The sequence below is a fragment of the Larimichthys crocea genome, chromosome VIII, assembly GCF_000972845.2.
Source record: "Larimichthys crocea isolate SSNF chromosome VIII, L_crocea_2.0, whole genome shotgun sequence".
Classification (NCBI taxonomy): Eukaryota; Metazoa; Chordata; class Actinopteri; family Sciaenidae; genus Larimichthys; species Larimichthys crocea.
In genome coordinates, this window is record NC_040018.1 from 17,848,898 (window position 1) to 17,867,693 (window position 18,796).

The 18,796-nt window shown below is 41.4% G+C and overlaps 1 protein-coding gene across 1 annotated transcript in view; it reads right to left on the bottom strand.

The window, feature by feature from the left end:
• Nucleotides 1-2,988: 2,988 nt before the first annotated feature.
• The window catches only part of kif26ba (kinesin family member 26Ba), a 77,885-nt gene continuing 62,077 nt past the window's right edge, over nt 2,989-18,796 (bottom strand). Inside the window, exons 12-28 of the mRNA XM_019262413.2 lie at nt 18,252-18,423; nt 17,299-17,628; nt 17,013-17,189; nt 16,398-16,536; nt 16,002-16,263; nt 15,798-15,893; nt 15,533-15,660; nt 14,885-15,064; nt 14,410-14,720; nt 13,500-14,181; nt 12,261-13,204; nt 11,855-12,087; nt 11,556-11,714; nt 11,244-11,458; nt 8,861-9,126; nt 7,779-7,929; nt 2,989-7,133 (exon numbers count right to left, since the gene is read on the bottom strand). Coding sequence (XP_019117958.1) covers nt 6,985-7,133; nt 7,779-7,929; nt 8,861-9,126; nt 11,244-11,458; nt 11,556-11,714; nt 11,855-12,087; nt 12,261-13,204; nt 13,500-14,181; nt 14,410-14,720; nt 14,885-15,064; nt 15,533-15,660; nt 15,798-15,893; nt 16,002-16,263; nt 16,398-16,536; nt 17,013-17,189; nt 17,299-17,628; nt 18,252-18,423 — 4,594 coding nt within the window. The 3' untranslated portion in view covers nt 2,989-6,984. The remainder of the gene's footprint in view (nt 7,134-7,778; nt 7,930-8,860; nt 9,127-11,243; nt 11,459-11,555; nt 11,715-11,854; nt 12,088-12,260; nt 13,205-13,499; nt 14,182-14,409; nt 14,721-14,884; nt 15,065-15,532; nt 15,661-15,797; nt 15,894-16,001; nt 16,264-16,397; nt 16,537-17,012; nt 17,190-17,298; nt 17,629-18,251; nt 18,424-18,796) is intronic.

Sequence of the window (18,796 nt, forward strand, 5' to 3'; positions counted from 1 at the left end):
CTCACTTCATTTGCTCTGTTGCTTTCTGTCTCTCTCTCTCCCTCTCTCACCTCTTAACGGCCATCAAATTCGATTTACTATCGCTTAACCATAACCCTCTGTCTCTCCCTTTCTGTCACTCACTGCTTCTCTCCCCCATTTTCTGTCTCTTGCAGCCCAAAGGCTTTCAAATTAAATTCACTATTTGCCAGTGGTCCGTCTCTGCAGGCAGCCTGAGCCAATCACAAAAGGGACACTGGGTGGTTAAAATCTTCATTCACTCACCCTCTCATCATTTACTCTCCCCCATTTTCAATTTTCACTCTCATTTCAGGGACACTCCTCTCTGTGTGCCCTCTGCACCACCTCACCTTTACGCCCTCTTTACTCTCTCACTCCTGTCATTTCTCACTTTTCTCTTCCTCCTTCTTATTTTCTCATCTTCCCATTTTTTTCTCATTGTGGCTTCCCTTATTTCCGCTCTCTGTAATCCACAAAATAAAGCAGTGATTTTTGATGACAACTAAATCTATTTTTTCTAATTCTGTTTCATCTTTCATAACATTAGCAAAGATTTGTTTTAAATCTGTATATCAAATTGCTAAAATGTATGCATGAATATGCCACTTCACAAAGTCACAAACTGAGCCTGTAAAAGGTCAAAACCACAAGTTAAGCTTGTCCCTTGTACAAAGAGATGCTGCTTTTTCAAAGTAGTAGCAGTAGATTTTATCCCAGGTATCATTTCTCAATTATCTTCTTGTGTTTTGATATTCAGGAGTGATATCACCTCTGAATGAAAAAGCAAGAAATCTCCATGTTAAGTCCACATCTCCATCGTACCCCTCTAACTTTCTTATATCTTTGATTCAGCTTCTGTGTAATAAGAGCAGGATCTTAAAAATCAAAGGACTATTGAGTCGAAGAGTACCTGCCTCTATGGCACACATTAAAACTTTATCATCAGCCCCTTTTGAAATAAAACTTCCTCCATGTTACCAATGCTCAGGGGATGCCATTAAACTTGGTATAGTTTCATCTTTTCATCTGGCTCTGTCATCAACGTGAATTTCAATTTGTTCAGTACTTTGGTTTATTATTTAATACTTGCAAAGCTTTCCTATCAGTCTCTGCAGTACTTTATGTTTAGTGTTTAGCATCACTGTGCAGCTACAGCTTCACTGGGCTGTAGACTCTTAGTCTTGTTGTTACAATTTATTCAAATGTTTCTACTTTTAAGAGTTCATCTTATATCTCACCTTTGTTGCAAAGATTGCATATTTCTGTAGAAGTTCATTAATGCAGTAGAAAAAGAAATGGAATCATATATGAACCCTCTGAAAATGACATCACTTTGCTTTTTGCTATTGTTTTCTGCTGCAAACTGAAATTGCTTCAGATGTAAGTTAAAAAGAACAGAAAGGGAAAGAAGACGAGCACAATTTCCCATCAAAGATAAGATTCAACAGCTAGTCAGTGGGACAAATAAATACATTTTCTTTATAAAAGTTACTGTGTTCAGCCATTTTCCTTTTTACAAGCACTACACTAAGCACTACAGAGCAGTACAAGAACCTGATTACAAAAAAGATTCAAGGCAAAGGTGAAGTGGATCTAACAATTATTGAATTAGCTACCAATCCAATGAATAACAAATAACATTGGACTCTAGCAAGGAAATTAGTTTTGCTATCTTGGACAGGAGAATTAAACTTTTTCTTTTGTCTCCATAAAGGTTTCAGCAGATTGGTCAGTTAAAAAAAAGTGAGAAATGATTGCATATTATTTGTCAAAAATGTACCCAGGAGATCACTGTCTTGCTACATTTTTCACAGAGTAAATGTAATGGGGTTTTTTTTATTACTGGAATACACTTGTCTCCCTGTTTTGTTCACCCTAACCTCACCCATCTTATTTGTCCTCCACCAGTTCAGCTCATCCACACATCATCGCTCTCTTTCTGTGCATTTCCCTTTGGTACCTTTATTCTCCTCTCTTCACCCATCTCTCTTTTCTCTCTCCCTGTCTCTCTCTCTCTTTTTCTCCCTTTCATTCCTGCTCCCTGCTGTGCACAGGTGATCAAAGCAGGCTCAGCAGGGCAATATGTCACCTAGAAAGCTGCCCTACAGGCTAGTAAAGGTGTGCGCGTGCACACACACACACACACACACACATTGGAAATGTGTGATATCTGGTACAAAACAGGCACAGGATCTAAAGGTCTAGCACATTTCCTTGAGGCACCACATGTAAAATGACATGACTTATGTTAACAATGTTTTTTTCACAGGCAGACTGTGTCATCCTGATGAATTTAGAGAGAGCCCAGTCTAGTGCTGGCATTGGTGTTTTAAAAGTGAAATTTTGAAAAACGCTGAACTATATTTCTCTTGTAGAAAAATTTCCTAGAATTCATTACCCGTTAAAAAAAAAATGTGCTAAGGTTTTTGTACCAGCAGTGCTTGTGTGTGTGCTTGTGCTTGTGTTATTTCAGCATGCATATGACATATTTGAAAATTCAAATATTCCTTTATCCGCTGAGGATGCAGAGAAAATACTTTCTCTGACCTGATCAGTCTTTTCTTCAATTTTTCATTCGTTCAGCATTTATGGCAGAAAAAAACTGGATCATTGAATTTTAAAAAATGATCAGCAAGTGAAAGTGATCAGCAGTAAAATAACAAATGTGTATTATATCTTGGACAATAAAACCAAAACTACTTTCTCATGTTGTATCCATGTGGCTGTAGCACACAGGAGCCCCAAAACAATAATTGGTGTTGTGGAAAAAAACACAAGCGAGGACATGACTAAACATATACTTAAGTTGCTTATTAAATGCAAAACCTCATGCAGCTGCATATTTCTAGTGGAGTGTTTATGATGTGTTTGAGTCATAATGCAAAATGTGGGCATTTCAGTAGGATTGGCACAGAGAGCATGCCGGCCGCCTGGCTAGTACTTTATTGACTATCCTGTGTTCAAAGAATGAAGAATCAGATGTTAAACTCTTTCAGTACTTTTCTTTATTTACATCCCTCCAGCTTGCTCTTCATCAACATAAAGTGTCAGACCACATTTCTCAAAAAAACACAAATCTGCAGAGGATGTCAATTGTGGAGGCGACACACAGTGAAATTTTCACCCTTCATATCAAACTCTGGTTTGCACTGAACACGTGTCACATCTCAGCTGAACTCTGTCTGTATGTCTGTCTTACAATACAGCTGATGTCTTACTGCAGCTGATAAAACCTGCTTTTGGAAAATGTGATCTGACCCAGACGTTAACACACACAACACTCGTTAAGGACTTAAAGATGCTATGTATCAGATTTCCAGATAACACATTATAATCCTTGAATGCTTCAGTTGAAATACATAACAGCACATACGTCACTTTGTTTATTAGGCTCTGTGTGTGTTTTTTGTGTGTGTGTGTGTGTGTGTGTGTGTGTCTCCACCCTGATATAACAGATGGCATTTGGTGTAATAATTCAATTTAAAGCACCAGAGAATGAGTGCATCCCTTTTTAGCATGCTAGCTTATTTCTTTCAGGTGTGGTTTAATGTTAGGTGTGTGTGACGACGTGTGAGAAGTAATAGCATCAGTTATATCAGAACTGGAGAGTGTTTCTTTGTTGAGAGAAGAGCAAAGAAATGCAGGGGAGGCTTGTTTTCACTCTCCTGACTCTTCTGATTACTGTAAGACTGATGGATTTAAGTTTGAGTTTGCCCGTGATAGACAGGTGGTTCGTCCAATCACCTGCTGAGTATTTTTTTTTTACATGTCTGCCCTTTTCCCAAACAGTTTTAACAATGTAACAAACCGTCTGAGGTCAGTCAAATTAATACACAATATGGGGGTCACCAAAACAAAGTGTTTGTTACAATTATTGCTAGAATTATAAAGCGCTATCACAGTAGATTTGGCAGTGACATGTCAAGGGAAAAAAACCCCACACATAGCATCTTAAATCTGGAAACAAGTACAGGCCGTTAAACTCATCCAGAGGTTGGAGTTCTCAAAACATCCACTGTTAATTAGCCAATGCTTTGTTTAATACTGTGGAGTATATTGGTATTTCACTTGTAACAATGTAGAAGTCTTCATACTCAACTGTTTTCTTCTTTTCATGTAAAAAAAAAATATTTTTAAGCTGTGGTCTGTATTTAATCAGCTATAATTCCTGTTGTGCTTGAACCACATTAGCTACCCTGGATGTGAATGTTTTAGGAAACCCAAACTCATTACAATCTCCAACTGGAACAACAGGAGCAACTCAAATCAAAACAGAAAATATCTAAAATAAAAATGAGCGTATATATGATATGTGTACAGTATATATATTTATATATGACACGGGCTCAGCAAAGTATGTACAGTTTTTTTTTTCCTTTTTCTTCAATGCATAGTAACTTTTGAGATCATAAGGTGTAAATAAATAACAACCTAATAATAAGCGACTCTGTTCTCCTGAGCTCAAATAAATTAACCTTCATTCTTGGTGGGCACGGCGAATTGAAACGATCAGAGATGTCACGAGGCAACTTCACCCACCTCCTGTGAAAATGCTTCATGGGTCCAGTCTGTCAAAAGCATCTTAGTTTGTGGGGTAATTTCCTAATAGATTATCTCGTGGCTGTCACTGCGGGTGAAATAAATGACTCTTACAGCCACGAGAAGATTAAAACACTTAAAGTCATTTCCTGTTTGTGTCCGTCCAGTGGACGGTGTTCTATTATGATAAAGATAAATCTAGCACTACGATGCTTTTGACAAATCACACCAATACCATTACAGACGGTGTCTATTCTTTCCTTTACCTCTCAGAAAACAAGCAGGATCTCCCAGAATGCTCTCTGCCTGCTGGGCAAAAGGCATTCAGAGGGGAGGGTGGTGGTGTTGAGAACAGATGTCATGATGTGATGACAGCGATGTAGAAGAAGCATTCAAAGGGTATTGTTCTGTATTTCGGAGGGAAACAGGCTCTTTCATATATTTATATTTGTACAAACATTTAGATCATAAACATCTCAAGCACCATAGATAATAATATTAACACATCATAAGTGTTGCTATCCATCCAAAAAAAATGGAACCAGGCAGAGATCGTTGCCTCTAAAATTTGGTCATCATCCTTTTCTTTCTTTAGTTTTGTCTCGTTCCTTTTATATATTTTTTAATGTGTACCTAATATAACCTTTCAATAAAAGACAATACTGGAACTTTTTTAAATATTTCTTTTATAACCATAATTCAAATAAGTGTTTCCAGTCTAAATTCACTACTTTATTCCAATAATACAGGACTTTAAAAATGGAAATTTTAACACTGTATGTAAGCAGGCTCACCCTGTAGTTGTATCTTTCTCACAATTTTCTATGTCTTTAACTTTATTTCCATTATCCTATTATCATACATCATCTCTACATGGTCCCATTGCACTCAAATAAAAAAAGATACCTTATTATAAAACACACATTGACAAATCATTCAGTTTCTTTTAGAATAGAGCAGAACAACACAGATACAAATAACAGACGGTCTGTCTGTCAGTCAGTCTGACAGTCAAGTCAATCGATGGATGTACTTCACACTGGATCAGAGAAAAAACATTTTCATTTCCACTCCTATGTGACTCAGACGTTTAATTGCTTTGTGAACATGAAAAAGCCATCACATGTATCAGGGGAAACATACTGTACGTATGCCCCAGAGGGTCAAAATTCATATGTGCACTGCTTGAGCACATAAGTGAAGTCAAGGTAAAAACAACCATCACAAGAAACTATCCTTTTCAGCTTTTTTGTTTTTCTTTATTTTACGCACCTGACACTGTGTCCTGGAAAAATCATGTGCTTTCTTCAAATTTAACTTTTGGTGCTTGCAACAGGTTTGTTAGTCCTCTGTAGGTCTTCTTTAAACTTTTATTTAGGGAGCCAGTTTAAATTTAGTCTAATTTCTCATTGTTGTACCAAAGACCATTCAAACATACAGTATTAGTTTATCTATGATGTAGTGAAACATTGACCCACAGTAAAACATCACATTTAGGAATGGCTATAAATTCAAAGATTTTCCAAGGACACTGATCTTTTGTGTTTTTTTTTTTTGTTTGTTTTTTTTGTGTGTGTGTTTTTTTAATTTCTATGCTAGCACCATACTTACTGCATGTACACAAATTCAGAGAGAAAGAGAACTGGTCTTGGTATTGTTGAAATGTTCACAAGGCACTTATCTAAATCATTTTTCTTTGTCCTCCTGTCTTTCTCTTGGTCAGTCTCTTTTATTAACTGCACAACAATACCAGGACATTCTGTAGTCAGCACTCATTTTTTACAGCCGATTGCTCTCGGCTGTGTAAACTCGAAAAAGTGCTCTTCTAAAATGATGGGGGATGATGGGAAATTGTTCTTATCTCCCTCCCCATTTTGTATCCTTCTTTGATTAAAAAATGGCAGTTTTTGTTCCTCTCTCTTCACTCCTTTCTTCTGCATACATTCCTAAATGTTTGACTCAGTCTAAAAGGTGTCTCAGTAGTCCAGTTAATGCCACTTCTCTGGAAACAGCATAGTATGTTTGTATGTCTGTCTACCTCTTTGGGAGGCCTGTTTATCTGATTCAAAGTTGCTTGTCCATTCAATTCTGTTTAATGTTTCTGAGAGTTTCCAAGCCCCCGAGACAAAAATCTACACTCATATGTCTGTTGGCCTGTTAGATATCTATATATCTCCATTCATTTCATCCTTCCATCCCTCCATCCATCTGTCCTTCTGCCTACTTACATCCGGAGGAGACATGAGGATGACATACCGGATGGTCAGTCCACCCCTGTGTTCCTCCTTCCAACTGTCCAGTCATCCAATGAGATGAATTATATTAGGAGATATTTTTTAAAGGTGTTTGATTAATCAGGGGGCAAAAGGTTCGAATGTTGACATCTGATTATGTCCAGTTATGGGTCTGCTTCTACGTCCTCCAGCTCTCTGTCACCCCATCTGTCTATCGATGTCTTGAGGACACATCAAAGCATGTGATCATCATGAGGTGAGCTTTGCAGAAGTTGACTCTGGTCTCCAGTTTGTCCGTCACTGTCTCAAGAGCTTCCAAATACTCCAGAGAGTCCACCTCGTAGGCCTGCTGTAGCTCAACTGCATATGACAGGCAGAGAAACAATACATGACACAGTTTGTTTAAAACTTTGTTTTACGAGTATATATATTATCTTGGATAAGATGATATTCTGTATTTTTCTCTTCTTTTTGACAGTCCACCAGCCCACCGATGCAGCAACCCACTGAGATTTGCCCTGTTATGCTCTATGGCCAGTGAACCACTGCTTGCTGTCCTAAATAACTCACTAGAGCGCCAACTGTGTTAATCCATGGCTAGAAATAGTCCCCAACATAAGTGCTATTTACTCCAGTACCCAGCTGTATCGGGGATTTAGTCTTTTTTGAAAACTGTGTATTTTATTTTTAACGATGCAGTTTTAAAAGGAACTCATGGACTAATGGGCTGCAGGACACAGACAGAAAGTTGGAAAATACTATTACTATACATGCTGACAATAGTTAATAAGAAAAATACATACAAATATACTTGATATCTTATCATACTGATAAATTCTTTGATTCCAATCAGTCGTCTCATAAAAATAATTCTAACCTGTTGAAAACCTTTAGTGCAGATTACCTGATAAGACACACACACAAACATACATCCCACAGTCACACCAAAACAATCACTCTCTCTCTGTCTCTCGCACATGCACACACACACACACTCGTACTTACACTCAGTGGTCCATTTGTGTGGCTCCAGCATCAGGTGCTGTTTGGTTTGCTCCAGCTCCTTCTTCAGACATTGGTACTTGGCTCTGACTTCACTGATTCGCTGCTGACGGTGCTCGAGCAGACGGAGCTTTGCACTGACATACACCACCTCCTGACACACGCACACAGACAGACAGATATGTATTTTATTCACCTTGACTTATCTGGAGAAGTGTGAAGTGAAACATGTGGATCTCTTTCAGCAGCAGCCTACTTAACATTCCCACACTTACATACATTCACACCTCATTGACTGTCAGTGTGACCGCAGTCGAGCGGTTTCGGACACTGAGCAGCTTCACTGGAGCTGTTGGGGGTTAAGTGGCTTTTTTTAAGGCTGCTACAGGGAAAATCTATATTTCATGGTTTTCTCTCCCATCCTCTTTCCCAAAGCTCACAATACTCCCTCTCCCGCATACATAAAGGTTTAAGAGTGGAAACCCAAAAACCTGCGTCATTCATTCATTTGCATTTGAGTTTTGCAGTACCACTTTGTATTCTGTATTATGCTAAGTCTTGGGAATTTTTAATGATTTCTACGATGGTACTTTAAGATTAACCTAGAGGAAAAAATCTCACTATTCATACAGAATGTAGTGCTAATGTTGATTCATTCATTTCAGCCTTACTGTTGTATTTTTAAAACGTTTGTTCTTCAGTCTCCTCCCGCAACAGTGACCAAGAGAACACTTATTGCTTTTTAATGTCTCCCACAACTGTTATTCATCAAATCAATTTCAATGACATCAACTGCAATATACCTCCTGCCCTCTGGGCCTTCTTTCTGCTCTTTGGCTCTCCGGCTTCTGTAATTCTCTGCCCACATCCATTCCTCATTCTCTGTCATCCTACCATCCATACCACCAGTTTATTCCCCTCACACATTTTTTCCTTTCTTTAACCCTTTCCTTCTTCTCCAAAGACTCTTTTCCACAATGTTATTCTCTCAGTCTCCTGCCTTTTCTAGCCTTGTCTTACTGTTTCCCAACACATTATCTCTTCTATATGTGATTGAATTTATTTTTTCTTTCTCTCTCTCTCACCTTGCTTCCTCCTTTGTCTCTCCTCTTCTGCAATCGCTCAACGTCATCTATCTCGTACACCTTGATCTCAAAGGTTTCTGTCGTTGCAGCTGCACCCCGTAGGTTTGAAGGAGCCGGGGGCCCCAGTGGGCCATCTACCCAGCATGCACCTGGGCTGGAGGAGGAGGAAGAAGAGGAAGTGATGGCCTGTTTGGAGGAGCGATGAGAAGGTGAGGAAGATGAAGAGTCCAAGGTCAGTGCAGGGATCAGACGACGACGCTGGAGGCCTAAAAGAACAAATAATACAGATAAAATTAAATGAATTTAAAAAATGCTATATATACTTAAACTCTCTTATTCATTTATTGAGTAGCATGAATTATCTCCATTGTTCAATGTTCATTCTAACACCGCTTCACTAATTAAAAAAAATAATAAAATCCCACAAAATAGGTACTATTTTAATTTTTTTAAGTGTAGTGAGCCGGTGGCTAATCTCCATTAAAATTATAATGAAACTCTATCCTTCCATAAACATGTGAACTACACCAAATAAACTGCTTAAGCATGGCTTAGCTTGATACTTATTTGGCTTCAGCAGAGTCTAGGAGATTCTCAAATATTGGCAGCTTCTCTATTCTCCATTCCACGTTTTTTCTTCTTCTCCGCCATTACTTAGCTGGGTTAGGCTCCAGCCCTCTGCAACAGTGCAGAAGCAGTTACAGAAAATGGATGGGTGGTTGGTTTTATTCTCTTTCTGCCTTCAAAAGGAATAGTTTGTGATTTTTGGAAGTATATTTATTTGCTTTCTTTCTGGGAGTTAGATGAGAAGATCAATACCACTCTCATGTCTGGTTGCCTGGCAACCTCATGCAGGTCAACAACAATAACAAACAGATGTTTTTACATTTCAGATATTTGGATTAAACATATGAGATATTGCATTTTTATCTGTTTCCAGTCTTTATGCTAAGCCCAGCTAACATCTGCTGGCTGTTGCTCTATATTGAGTTTTTTTTTTAAAATCTAAACCTATACAGTAGATACAGTGCAACTTAAGTGTTCTTGCTTAGAAGATAAAGAAGATAGGACATGGACATAAAAGCAGAATGGTGTAAGGTGAGGAAAGGTATGACGCATTGGAGAGGAAAGATGGAGGAATCACTGGAGAGAGGCAAAAATGAAAAGAAGTAGAAGAAAAATACTGGGTCAGTGAAAAAGCAAGAAAGAGAATAAGAAACAGAGAATGGGGTGTGAAGCGAGATTAAAAAAAGTTTATTCTCTGTTCATGAAGCTCATAGATAAGAGCAGGTCACTCTAATCTGTCCACACACACAGTCATACATGCACACACGCTTTGCATAGAAATTGCCAGCCATGTCGGCAGAAATAAGAGTTATCAGATTCACCAGGAACTGACAGATAAGGTTCAGGAGAGAGAGAAGGTGGTGATTTTAATAAGGTTTCAGCTGTCTTTTGGTCTCAGTGTGGCACTGAGAGGTCAAGCAGAGACATTTGTATTTCATTATGTAGTTGGAAGCAGAATATAAGGGGGCAAAAGTCTGCAGGTAAGGGAGGTTGCAAAAGAAAAAAAGAGTTAGTTAGGTAGAAAATATGGGAAATGAAAAAAGATGAGCAGAGGAAGAGACATGGAAGAGAAAAAAGAGCGAGAGAGCCTGTGAATCCAATCTAATGGAAATCAAGCACGAAGAGAGACGCAGCTGGAGATGTGATTAACATTTCGGTCGCTCCATTCTGTAACACATCTGCCCTTTCTTCCTCTTACTATTTATAATCTGTCTGCCTGAATTGGGACTGAGTGTTGTATCTATCTTGAAAAAATTTATAACAAACACAGAGTAATTCTATGTCTCCCTGTGACAGACTGAATGCTCTCTTTAGAGCACAGAATTAGTGGTCAAAGAAGGGTTACTTCAATTCAAACACACCAGGAAAAGCTGCCTCTGTCCAATCTGATTTTATGCACATATCTATCCTCATGGTTTACCAGTCATTTGGCGGGCACATTAGCAGCCTCTCTGCGTGGTGTTCTGGTGAATATATATTCATTACAGCTGCACCAGCAGATTCCCTTTACTATTTCACAGATGGGTGGTCAGGGTCACCTTTCCTACCTGGGTACCTCTGTAACCACAGTCTTCACTTTTTCCTCACCTGAGCTCCAGCACTAAAAGCTCAGTGTGCTTGTTGAAAACAGGCTAAATACATCAATACATATTGAAACAACAGGATAAGCTGAATAAAAAGTCATCTTTGCATTTTGTTGACGTTATGTCTGTCATGTCTTTCACATAAGTGCATTTTAGGCTGCATTGATATAGTGTGCTGTAGCTCTACTCATTAAAGCGAATAGCATAAATGCACTCTGTTATTTGGTTGTGACCTGTGTTGTTCCTGCTCTTCTTGCTGCTCTTGGAGCTCCGTCTGGAGGAGGTGGTGGCTGAGCTGTGCTCACTGAGGGAGTCCTGAGCGGAGGAGGTACTTCCTGTGTTCTCGCTACTGTCTCTCAGCATGCTCTCATAGCCACTGCTGCCTCCACTGTGATAAAACAAAGCCGTCTTCCCCATGGCCGGGGGGAGCTCGCCACTCAGTACACTGCTGTTAGAGGCAAAATGAGATCAGATTTGAAGGTAAAAATGAAAAAAACTTAAAGCAGCACCAAAAGCTTTTGTAAAAATCTGAATTTTAAATATACCTGTTGTCACTAGCATGGCCGCTGCTGCAGCGGTGTGGTTTTCTAGGGGCTGTGATCTTGCTATATGGAGAGGGCAGTGTTTGGACCACTGCTGCCCTCTCCTCTCCCAGGCTACCTCCACCACCAGCACCACCATTACCTGCTCCAGCTCCCCCTCCACTGAAAAGAGAAAACTTTTTAGTTAATAGTTAACAAAACAGAGCAGAGAGAATGACATGCAACAAACTTTCCTTGTTGAACTGTGGATTTTGAGCGTGGGCAGTGATGAATGTAAAAGCATAAAAATGAAACTAACTTACCTTGCCCCTCCAGCTCCTCTTTCCTCTCCTGGATCTGTACCTCCTCCCTGGGCATGACCCCTGGAACGGGAGCCTCCATTTCCCTGCAGGAGCTCTGAGATTCGACCGTTGACAGCCCGGAGTGGCAGCTTGGCAGCCAGGCTTCCTCCTCGACTGCGACTCAAAGATTGGGTAGACCAGGATCCTGGGGAAGGTCCCTGCTGTTGCAGAGGGCTCTGGACTGAGCTCTGGGGCTGAGGAAACAGATAAATGGTTAGGTGGGTGGAAAAAGAAATGGAGGTCATGACAGTTTGAATGACCTGTATTGAGTAATTGATTAATGTGTTCTGTGTTTCTGTGCACAAAGAGGAAGGTCTCCCTGTTGTTAAAACTGTTAAAAGCTGTTGAAAGAAATATTCCCTCCTACCTTTCCATTAGGAGGAAGGCTGGAGCTGCGGCTGGCAGCTTGGCTTAAAGACTTGGTGGAGAAGCTCAGAGTCTTGGTACTGGAGGCAGACAGACTCCTGGCCTTGGGACTGCTGGTCATCAGCAGCTTACTAACTGCTGAGATCTTTGACTGGCTGCTGGTTTTGGCTGGTGACTGTAGAGGGCTGTTTGGCCCCGGACTGGCACTGAAACTGGGGCTGCTGGTGTTTCCAGTAGGAGAAGATACTGATCCAGCACGGGTGAGGCTGCGCCCAGTACGAGGCATGGTGCTGTCCCCCCTCACTCCTCCTCCTCCCCCTCTCAGGCTGCCACCCCTCTCCAGAGAGAAGCAGTCGTAGTGGTGGGAACCACTGTGGGAGCTGTGAACCCGACCCAAAGAGTTGGTTCTGTTTGCAAGCTGTTCCAACTTGGCACTGAAAAGTCTGCTGCTGTCTATGCTGGAGCCTCGTTGTCTGCTGACACCTGCAGGGCCACATCCAGATATCCCGGCATCATCTGCTGAGCTGCCCAGTAATGAGCCTCCGTGGCTGGGTTGGTGGAGAGGGCTGGCTGCCCTGTTCCTCTGGTCGAGACTAGATTTCCGTACCGGTGGCAAAGGTGGGATTCCCCCCTTCTTGTGAGAGAAAAATCCCTGTTTTCCAGTTGATCCCCGGCGGTCAAGTGTGGCTCTGGGACTGCATGGAGTTGAAGTGGTGACGCCAAGATTACGGTACTCAATGCCATTATCTAAGCCGTCGTGTCGGTTGAGACGGTGCCAGCCACGAGGAAGACTGGCAGTGCGGTGGATATCTGGGCTGTAGACACTAGTCAGGCATTCTCCCTGGGCAACAACAGCAACCATCTCACAGCCATCGACCACTCTCTTGTAGGAATCTGGAGACGACACAGCTTCACCACCTGAACTAGAGCTGCCATGATCCCCACCTGATGATGGAAGAAGAGTAAATAAGGAAAAGGGTTCTTATCATTAACACTTCATTATGTTCTTAAAAACTAATAAATATAACACACTGTACACTCTTTTTTGTCAGGTAAGTCCAGACAGATCTCAGAGTAAATGCAAAACAAACACTGCTAAACATCTTTTTTGTTGTTTGAAAGAGTATTATATTATTATATTTCAACAAAGTAGTTTGAGTCTATGTGGATGTGTGGCAACTGGCCTTGGCATACAGTACATTTCCAGCCTGAATTATTATCCCAGTCCGGCCCTGCTTACCATCCCTGAAGAAGATCCTTTGTTCCCCGGTCCCAGCTCCAGTCTGGCTCTTTGAATGCTCTACCTCTCTCTTCCCGGGCTTCACTTCACACACAAGCTCCTTGGACCTCCCCTCCTCCATGCCCCGCTTCAACCAGGGGTCTTCAAAACTCATCTCACTGGAAATAGATGCTAAAAGTGGTGCATTACATTTGCTTGGGTCTTTCATTAAGCTGGTCTTGGTAGGCGAAGAGAGGATGGTTGGTTCTTGTATAACCATGGGTTTGACAGCCACACATGGGTGTACACTGATGGTGGTCTTGAAGGGAGAGAAGTTACCAGGCCCTGCCAGAATTTGGATGTTAGTTTTAGCCATAGAGGGAGGAAGTTTCCTCAGCCTGTCTTTAGTTGGAGTTCCCTTATCACTCCCGTTCTCTGACAGCACCATGTCTCCTTCCAGACTCCCACTTCTTTGGCTTTCATAACCACCCATATCCACTCCAAGGAAGGAAAGGCTCTGATTGTGTTCAGGTTCAGCCAGGGCCTCACCTTGCTGGCTCTGAGACTGGCTGAAGCTGTGGAGAGACTGGTCAGCGTCACTACCCATGCTCAGATCACTCATCCATGAGGAGATGGGTGAACCACAGTTAGACATCGTTGTGGCTAAGGCTTCACCTTCTGTCCGCAGCTTGGCCATTGCCACCTACCAAAGGACATAAGTTAACTGAGTAAGGCATCTTGAAAATTACTCAGATTTTGCAAAGCCGTTTGTAAAAACAACATCTGAACTTGAAATCAAAATGGTATACATTTAATTACCTGGAAATTTAAAGGTTCATAGATCTGTATTTTTCTGTATTTAGTTATCATATCAACACATATGCCAAAAATCTCAGTTACTGTAAATACAAAGCAAGTCAGTCACACTAACCTCTGCCATGGCGACAACCTCGGTAACTCCTGAAGTTGTTGCAGGACCTGCAGCCATGTGATAATCCCCCACAGCTCCATCCTCAGAAATACCACTGATGATGCTGATGGCTTGGGAGCCCGAGGCGAAGGCAGTGACAGAGCAATGGTCGCTGTTGAAGCTGATGATGCTCGTTGGACGACAGGTCAGGCCTTGAGTCTCCATGAGAGCTGTAACATCCAGGTTCTCCACACCTCCAGAAGCCACAGTGTACACTAGTTCATCCTCTCCAAGTGAGAGAGGTCCAACTGTTCCTAGAGATACTGCTGAGGCTGCGCGGAGGAGAGTATGAGAAGCAAATTAGTCCTGCTCTTGCTTAGTGTGGTGCATATTGTTGTCGTCATAACTCTGAAGGTTTTCATATGATTCATACGACTTATTTTGCATCTCACCCCCTTTCCTTGCCTAAAAATAGCAATGTTTTGCTGCAACTCACCATCTCTGTGCGTGTCCAAGGGTATCGGTGGGACATCATCATCACAGAGTGTCTCAGCTGAGCCCAGGCTGGCAGACAGAGATGGAGCTGGCTCTCGAACCTGTGGGCTCATGCCCACAGGAGAAGTCCTGGACAGCAGGGACTCTGTGGAGGACCGGCCACTGTCTGCAGCCAAACTGTCTACAGAATCAGAGATGTACATTTGGCGTCGTAATTCATTTTATTTTCCAAGCACAAAAAAAAATTGGCATCACACTACCATGCCAATTTCAAACACCCAGTTAATATGCAGATAAATTGTGTTGTGCTCAGGTGACTCAGTATGTGACTGTTTTTTTTTTTTATATTTATGCCTCAAGGCAGTTATGTACACTCTGTTATTGCCTTGTAAAGGTGTTGGTGTAAAACAGCAAGGAAGGATTAACAGCTGAAGAACGAGGAGATACATGTAAGAATATGAAAAAGAGAAAATCAGTTGAGTTTATGTTAATTAGTAAGAGCAAATGAAAAGAGGAAATGAAGCAAAGAAATGGACAAATAGAGATATTTAAAAGTTTAAAATATCAATCATTCTAAATATCAAACATGTATTTCAAGACATCAGTACAAAGACAATTTTAAAGCATAAATATGTAAAAAGATGCATACTGTCTGAGATCAAAGCGTCTGTGGCCTGGCCGTCTTGTGCCAGAGTGTGTGAGGACAGAGGGGGTGTTGCTGGCATCACACCCTTCTGGGTATACACTTTACACCGCTGAGAGGGAGAGGACGGAGGCCTGAGGAGGAATACAAGGATCAAATATTATGGAGTCGTTAGACTGTAGCCCACATGCAACTCCTTTGTTACTGCTTAGACACTGTTTTTACTTAAAACCTAAAGATAGAGCCCACAGTTATCATTATATGCATGTACCTGTAGTCTGAGGTTTTGGTCAGACTGGCGATGCCGAGGCGAGGTGATCCTAAGGGACGTGCCTTCCCATCAGTGCCTGCATTCAGACTCTCGCGGCTGTTCAGAGATATAATAAAAGAGACATCAGTTAAAGGCAAATATTTTCCAATGGCTAATGGCAACGTTTGTAAGAAAAAGTTCTTGTATGGCACCACCTGTTCTCACCTGTCATTCAGGTGTGAGCTCTTGGCTCTGTGCAGGGGGTTAGAGGTGATGCTGCTACTTCCTGTAACGCTCCTGGTACTAGTAACTATGGGGGAACCAGTAGTTTGAGCCAGGCTGTGGATCATCGTCTGGGCCAGCTCCGCTTCCTCAACTACCTCCTTGATGTCCTGCAGCTGTTGGTCATTGGTCTTCCTCCTGGGGGCTGTTGCTGCTGCTGCTGCTGAGGAGAAGGACGACTGCACTGTACCTCCTACAGCACATGCTGGAGATGTTGGACAATACAATGTTTTCCAAAACTGTAAAACAGGACTTGACTTGATGCTTAATTACAGAACTACATTTGTATATTTGGTCTATGGAATCTATATACAGCATATATGTAATCAGTGAATGAACCTGTTTCGGTTTCCGTATCCAATACAGCTGCAGAGCCTGGAGGAGAAGGAGCTGAGGATGGGACGGCTGACGATGGACATGATTCTTGTTTGGCACCTTGTTTGCTCGCTGGAACCTCCTCAAATGGGAACTTTGCCACCTGAACAAAGGTTAAGAGAGATGGATGAAAAGAGAAAGAGTCACATGAGAACACCTGAGATAGTTTGATTGTTGACAAAGGAAATGTTCTCTTCTTATGTCATCTTCAGTGTTGATGGATGAAAAAACAACATCACCTAAACTGCTAACAACATAAAAACTTGCTTTAGTGACATGCAAATAACAAGGTCCTGTACACATATTTGCATCAATAATGATGCAATGTTTTTTTCAAATGCATTATTTTGTCAGACAGTTAAAAGCTTTAATGAAAGGAACAGAAAATTGGCACTATAAACAAAAGCCATGACAGTAACACATGCAGAACATTTTAACCAGACATAGACAAAACACTTTTTTCTGTTCAGTTTGTCAACAACCTGTCTAGCTCTCAAGATATCATCAAATGCAGCTTATTAACAATTTGATTTTTCTTTTAATAATAACAACAACAAAAGGACAGAAAACTCTCATTACCTCCTCGCTGCCATCAATGCAGTCCAGTCTCTCCTGCAGCTCAGCAAAGGTGTTGCACTTCAGGCACTCTGCTCCCTCCTCTGGGACAGGAGCCAACGGCTGACCAAGTAGTGACTGAGAGGGCTGAGGGAGGGGCTGAGAGGGGCCTATGGGCTGGTCCTCTGGCTGAGACTGCACCTGTTGGAGAAGAAATCACAGACAAGTAAGTCAACAAATGTTTCTTTACAATAAATGTTCTGATTACTGCTGATTGCCTCGTCTCTAAATGTAAATATATTTAAATTACCTTGCTCTGTGCTCCAGTTGCCTGGCTTTGTGTTTGCTGCTCTGGTGCTTTACCTCGAAGCAGAGCGGGAATAATTGGTACAAATTCTGGTGGTCCCTCATTGTCCGTCAGCTCTCTATCTGAGACTGCAGCCCCATTTGGGCCAACGTAGATGACCGTGTCACATGATTGCTCGCTGCTTGAGTATTCCTCAGGGTCACTGGACAGTCGCAGCAGTGGAAGGTCGGAGTCAGTGTCACCACGGTGATGGAAAGGTCGCAGGTGGGTTGGACGACGCATGCGACCCTCCTCGCAGGAGCTCTCTCCTCCAGAGGAGCTGGAAGTGTATTGCTGAGGAGAGACAGAGACAGGCAAGGGTGTGAGGCAGAGAAGGGTGGTGAGAGAGAAAATATTCCCTTTTTAGATTTGCAGAGAAAGATTTTTATTTATTTTTTATCCTTTAATTGACAGTTCACACTGGATAGAGACGGGAAAGATAGAGAAGAGAAATGTTTGACATCCAGACAGATCCTACACCAATATGCAGCCGAGTCAAGTACCATAACAGATTTAAGATAACACGTTTAATTTAATTTAATTATCCTTTCTCTGTCAAAGACTTGACTTAAGGGCTGAAGCCTTCACCCTTTTTTATTCAGCTGAACAGTTTTGAAATTAGTGAGCATGTGAAGTGAAAGGTGAGACAAAGTGTCAGCAGCAGAGCAGCACTCCGGGTACATGTGATTGAGAGTTAGAGGTGATAAAACACATCACATTTGGAAATCAACTCAGTTTTACATGAACTCCGGAAATAAAACATGCACTACAATGTCAAGATTATGAGCAGAATGCAAATAAGTTTAAAGTGTCCATCTGTTTCCTTGCAGACATCTTTTACCTTCAACTTAACGTACCTGCTGGCACGTTAAGTTTTGTTTTATTTAATGAAGAATCAAGGTTTGATTTAAACTCACCACGGTGACTTTAGTTTTCTTCTTTTTCATACGAAGGACCCGGGAAGCAATCTGGATAGTGGAAAGGGTTTCTGAGAAATCTCTGGGTGAGGCAGAGATGTGAGCAATCATGGTGGTCCGGCAGTTCATGTTGCCTAGCGACTCCCTTAGCAACATGGTCAGCTTGCTGTCCCTAGTAACACACACATACACCGAGATGTGAGCAAGATACGCCGGAAAAGCACAAAAGCTCAAAAATGTGACAAAAGTGGTCGATTTTCCAACAGGCGCCCACATGTATCTACATTTAACAAAGGATTATTAATAGATGGTCTTGGTTGCAAAACCAGTAAACATTTTCTACAAGTTGGAAAGGATACTTATACTCTATGTAACAGTGACGCTAGGCTAACATATTCATGCAAATGAAGCTAAAACATTCAAAAGGCAAATTTAAAAGGTAATTATTGATCATGTTTATTGATTAATGCTAAACACATGAAATGTTGCTATCCCAGGCTAAAGTTAACAAAGTCTTAAAAGAAACACTCCTGATATTATGCAGT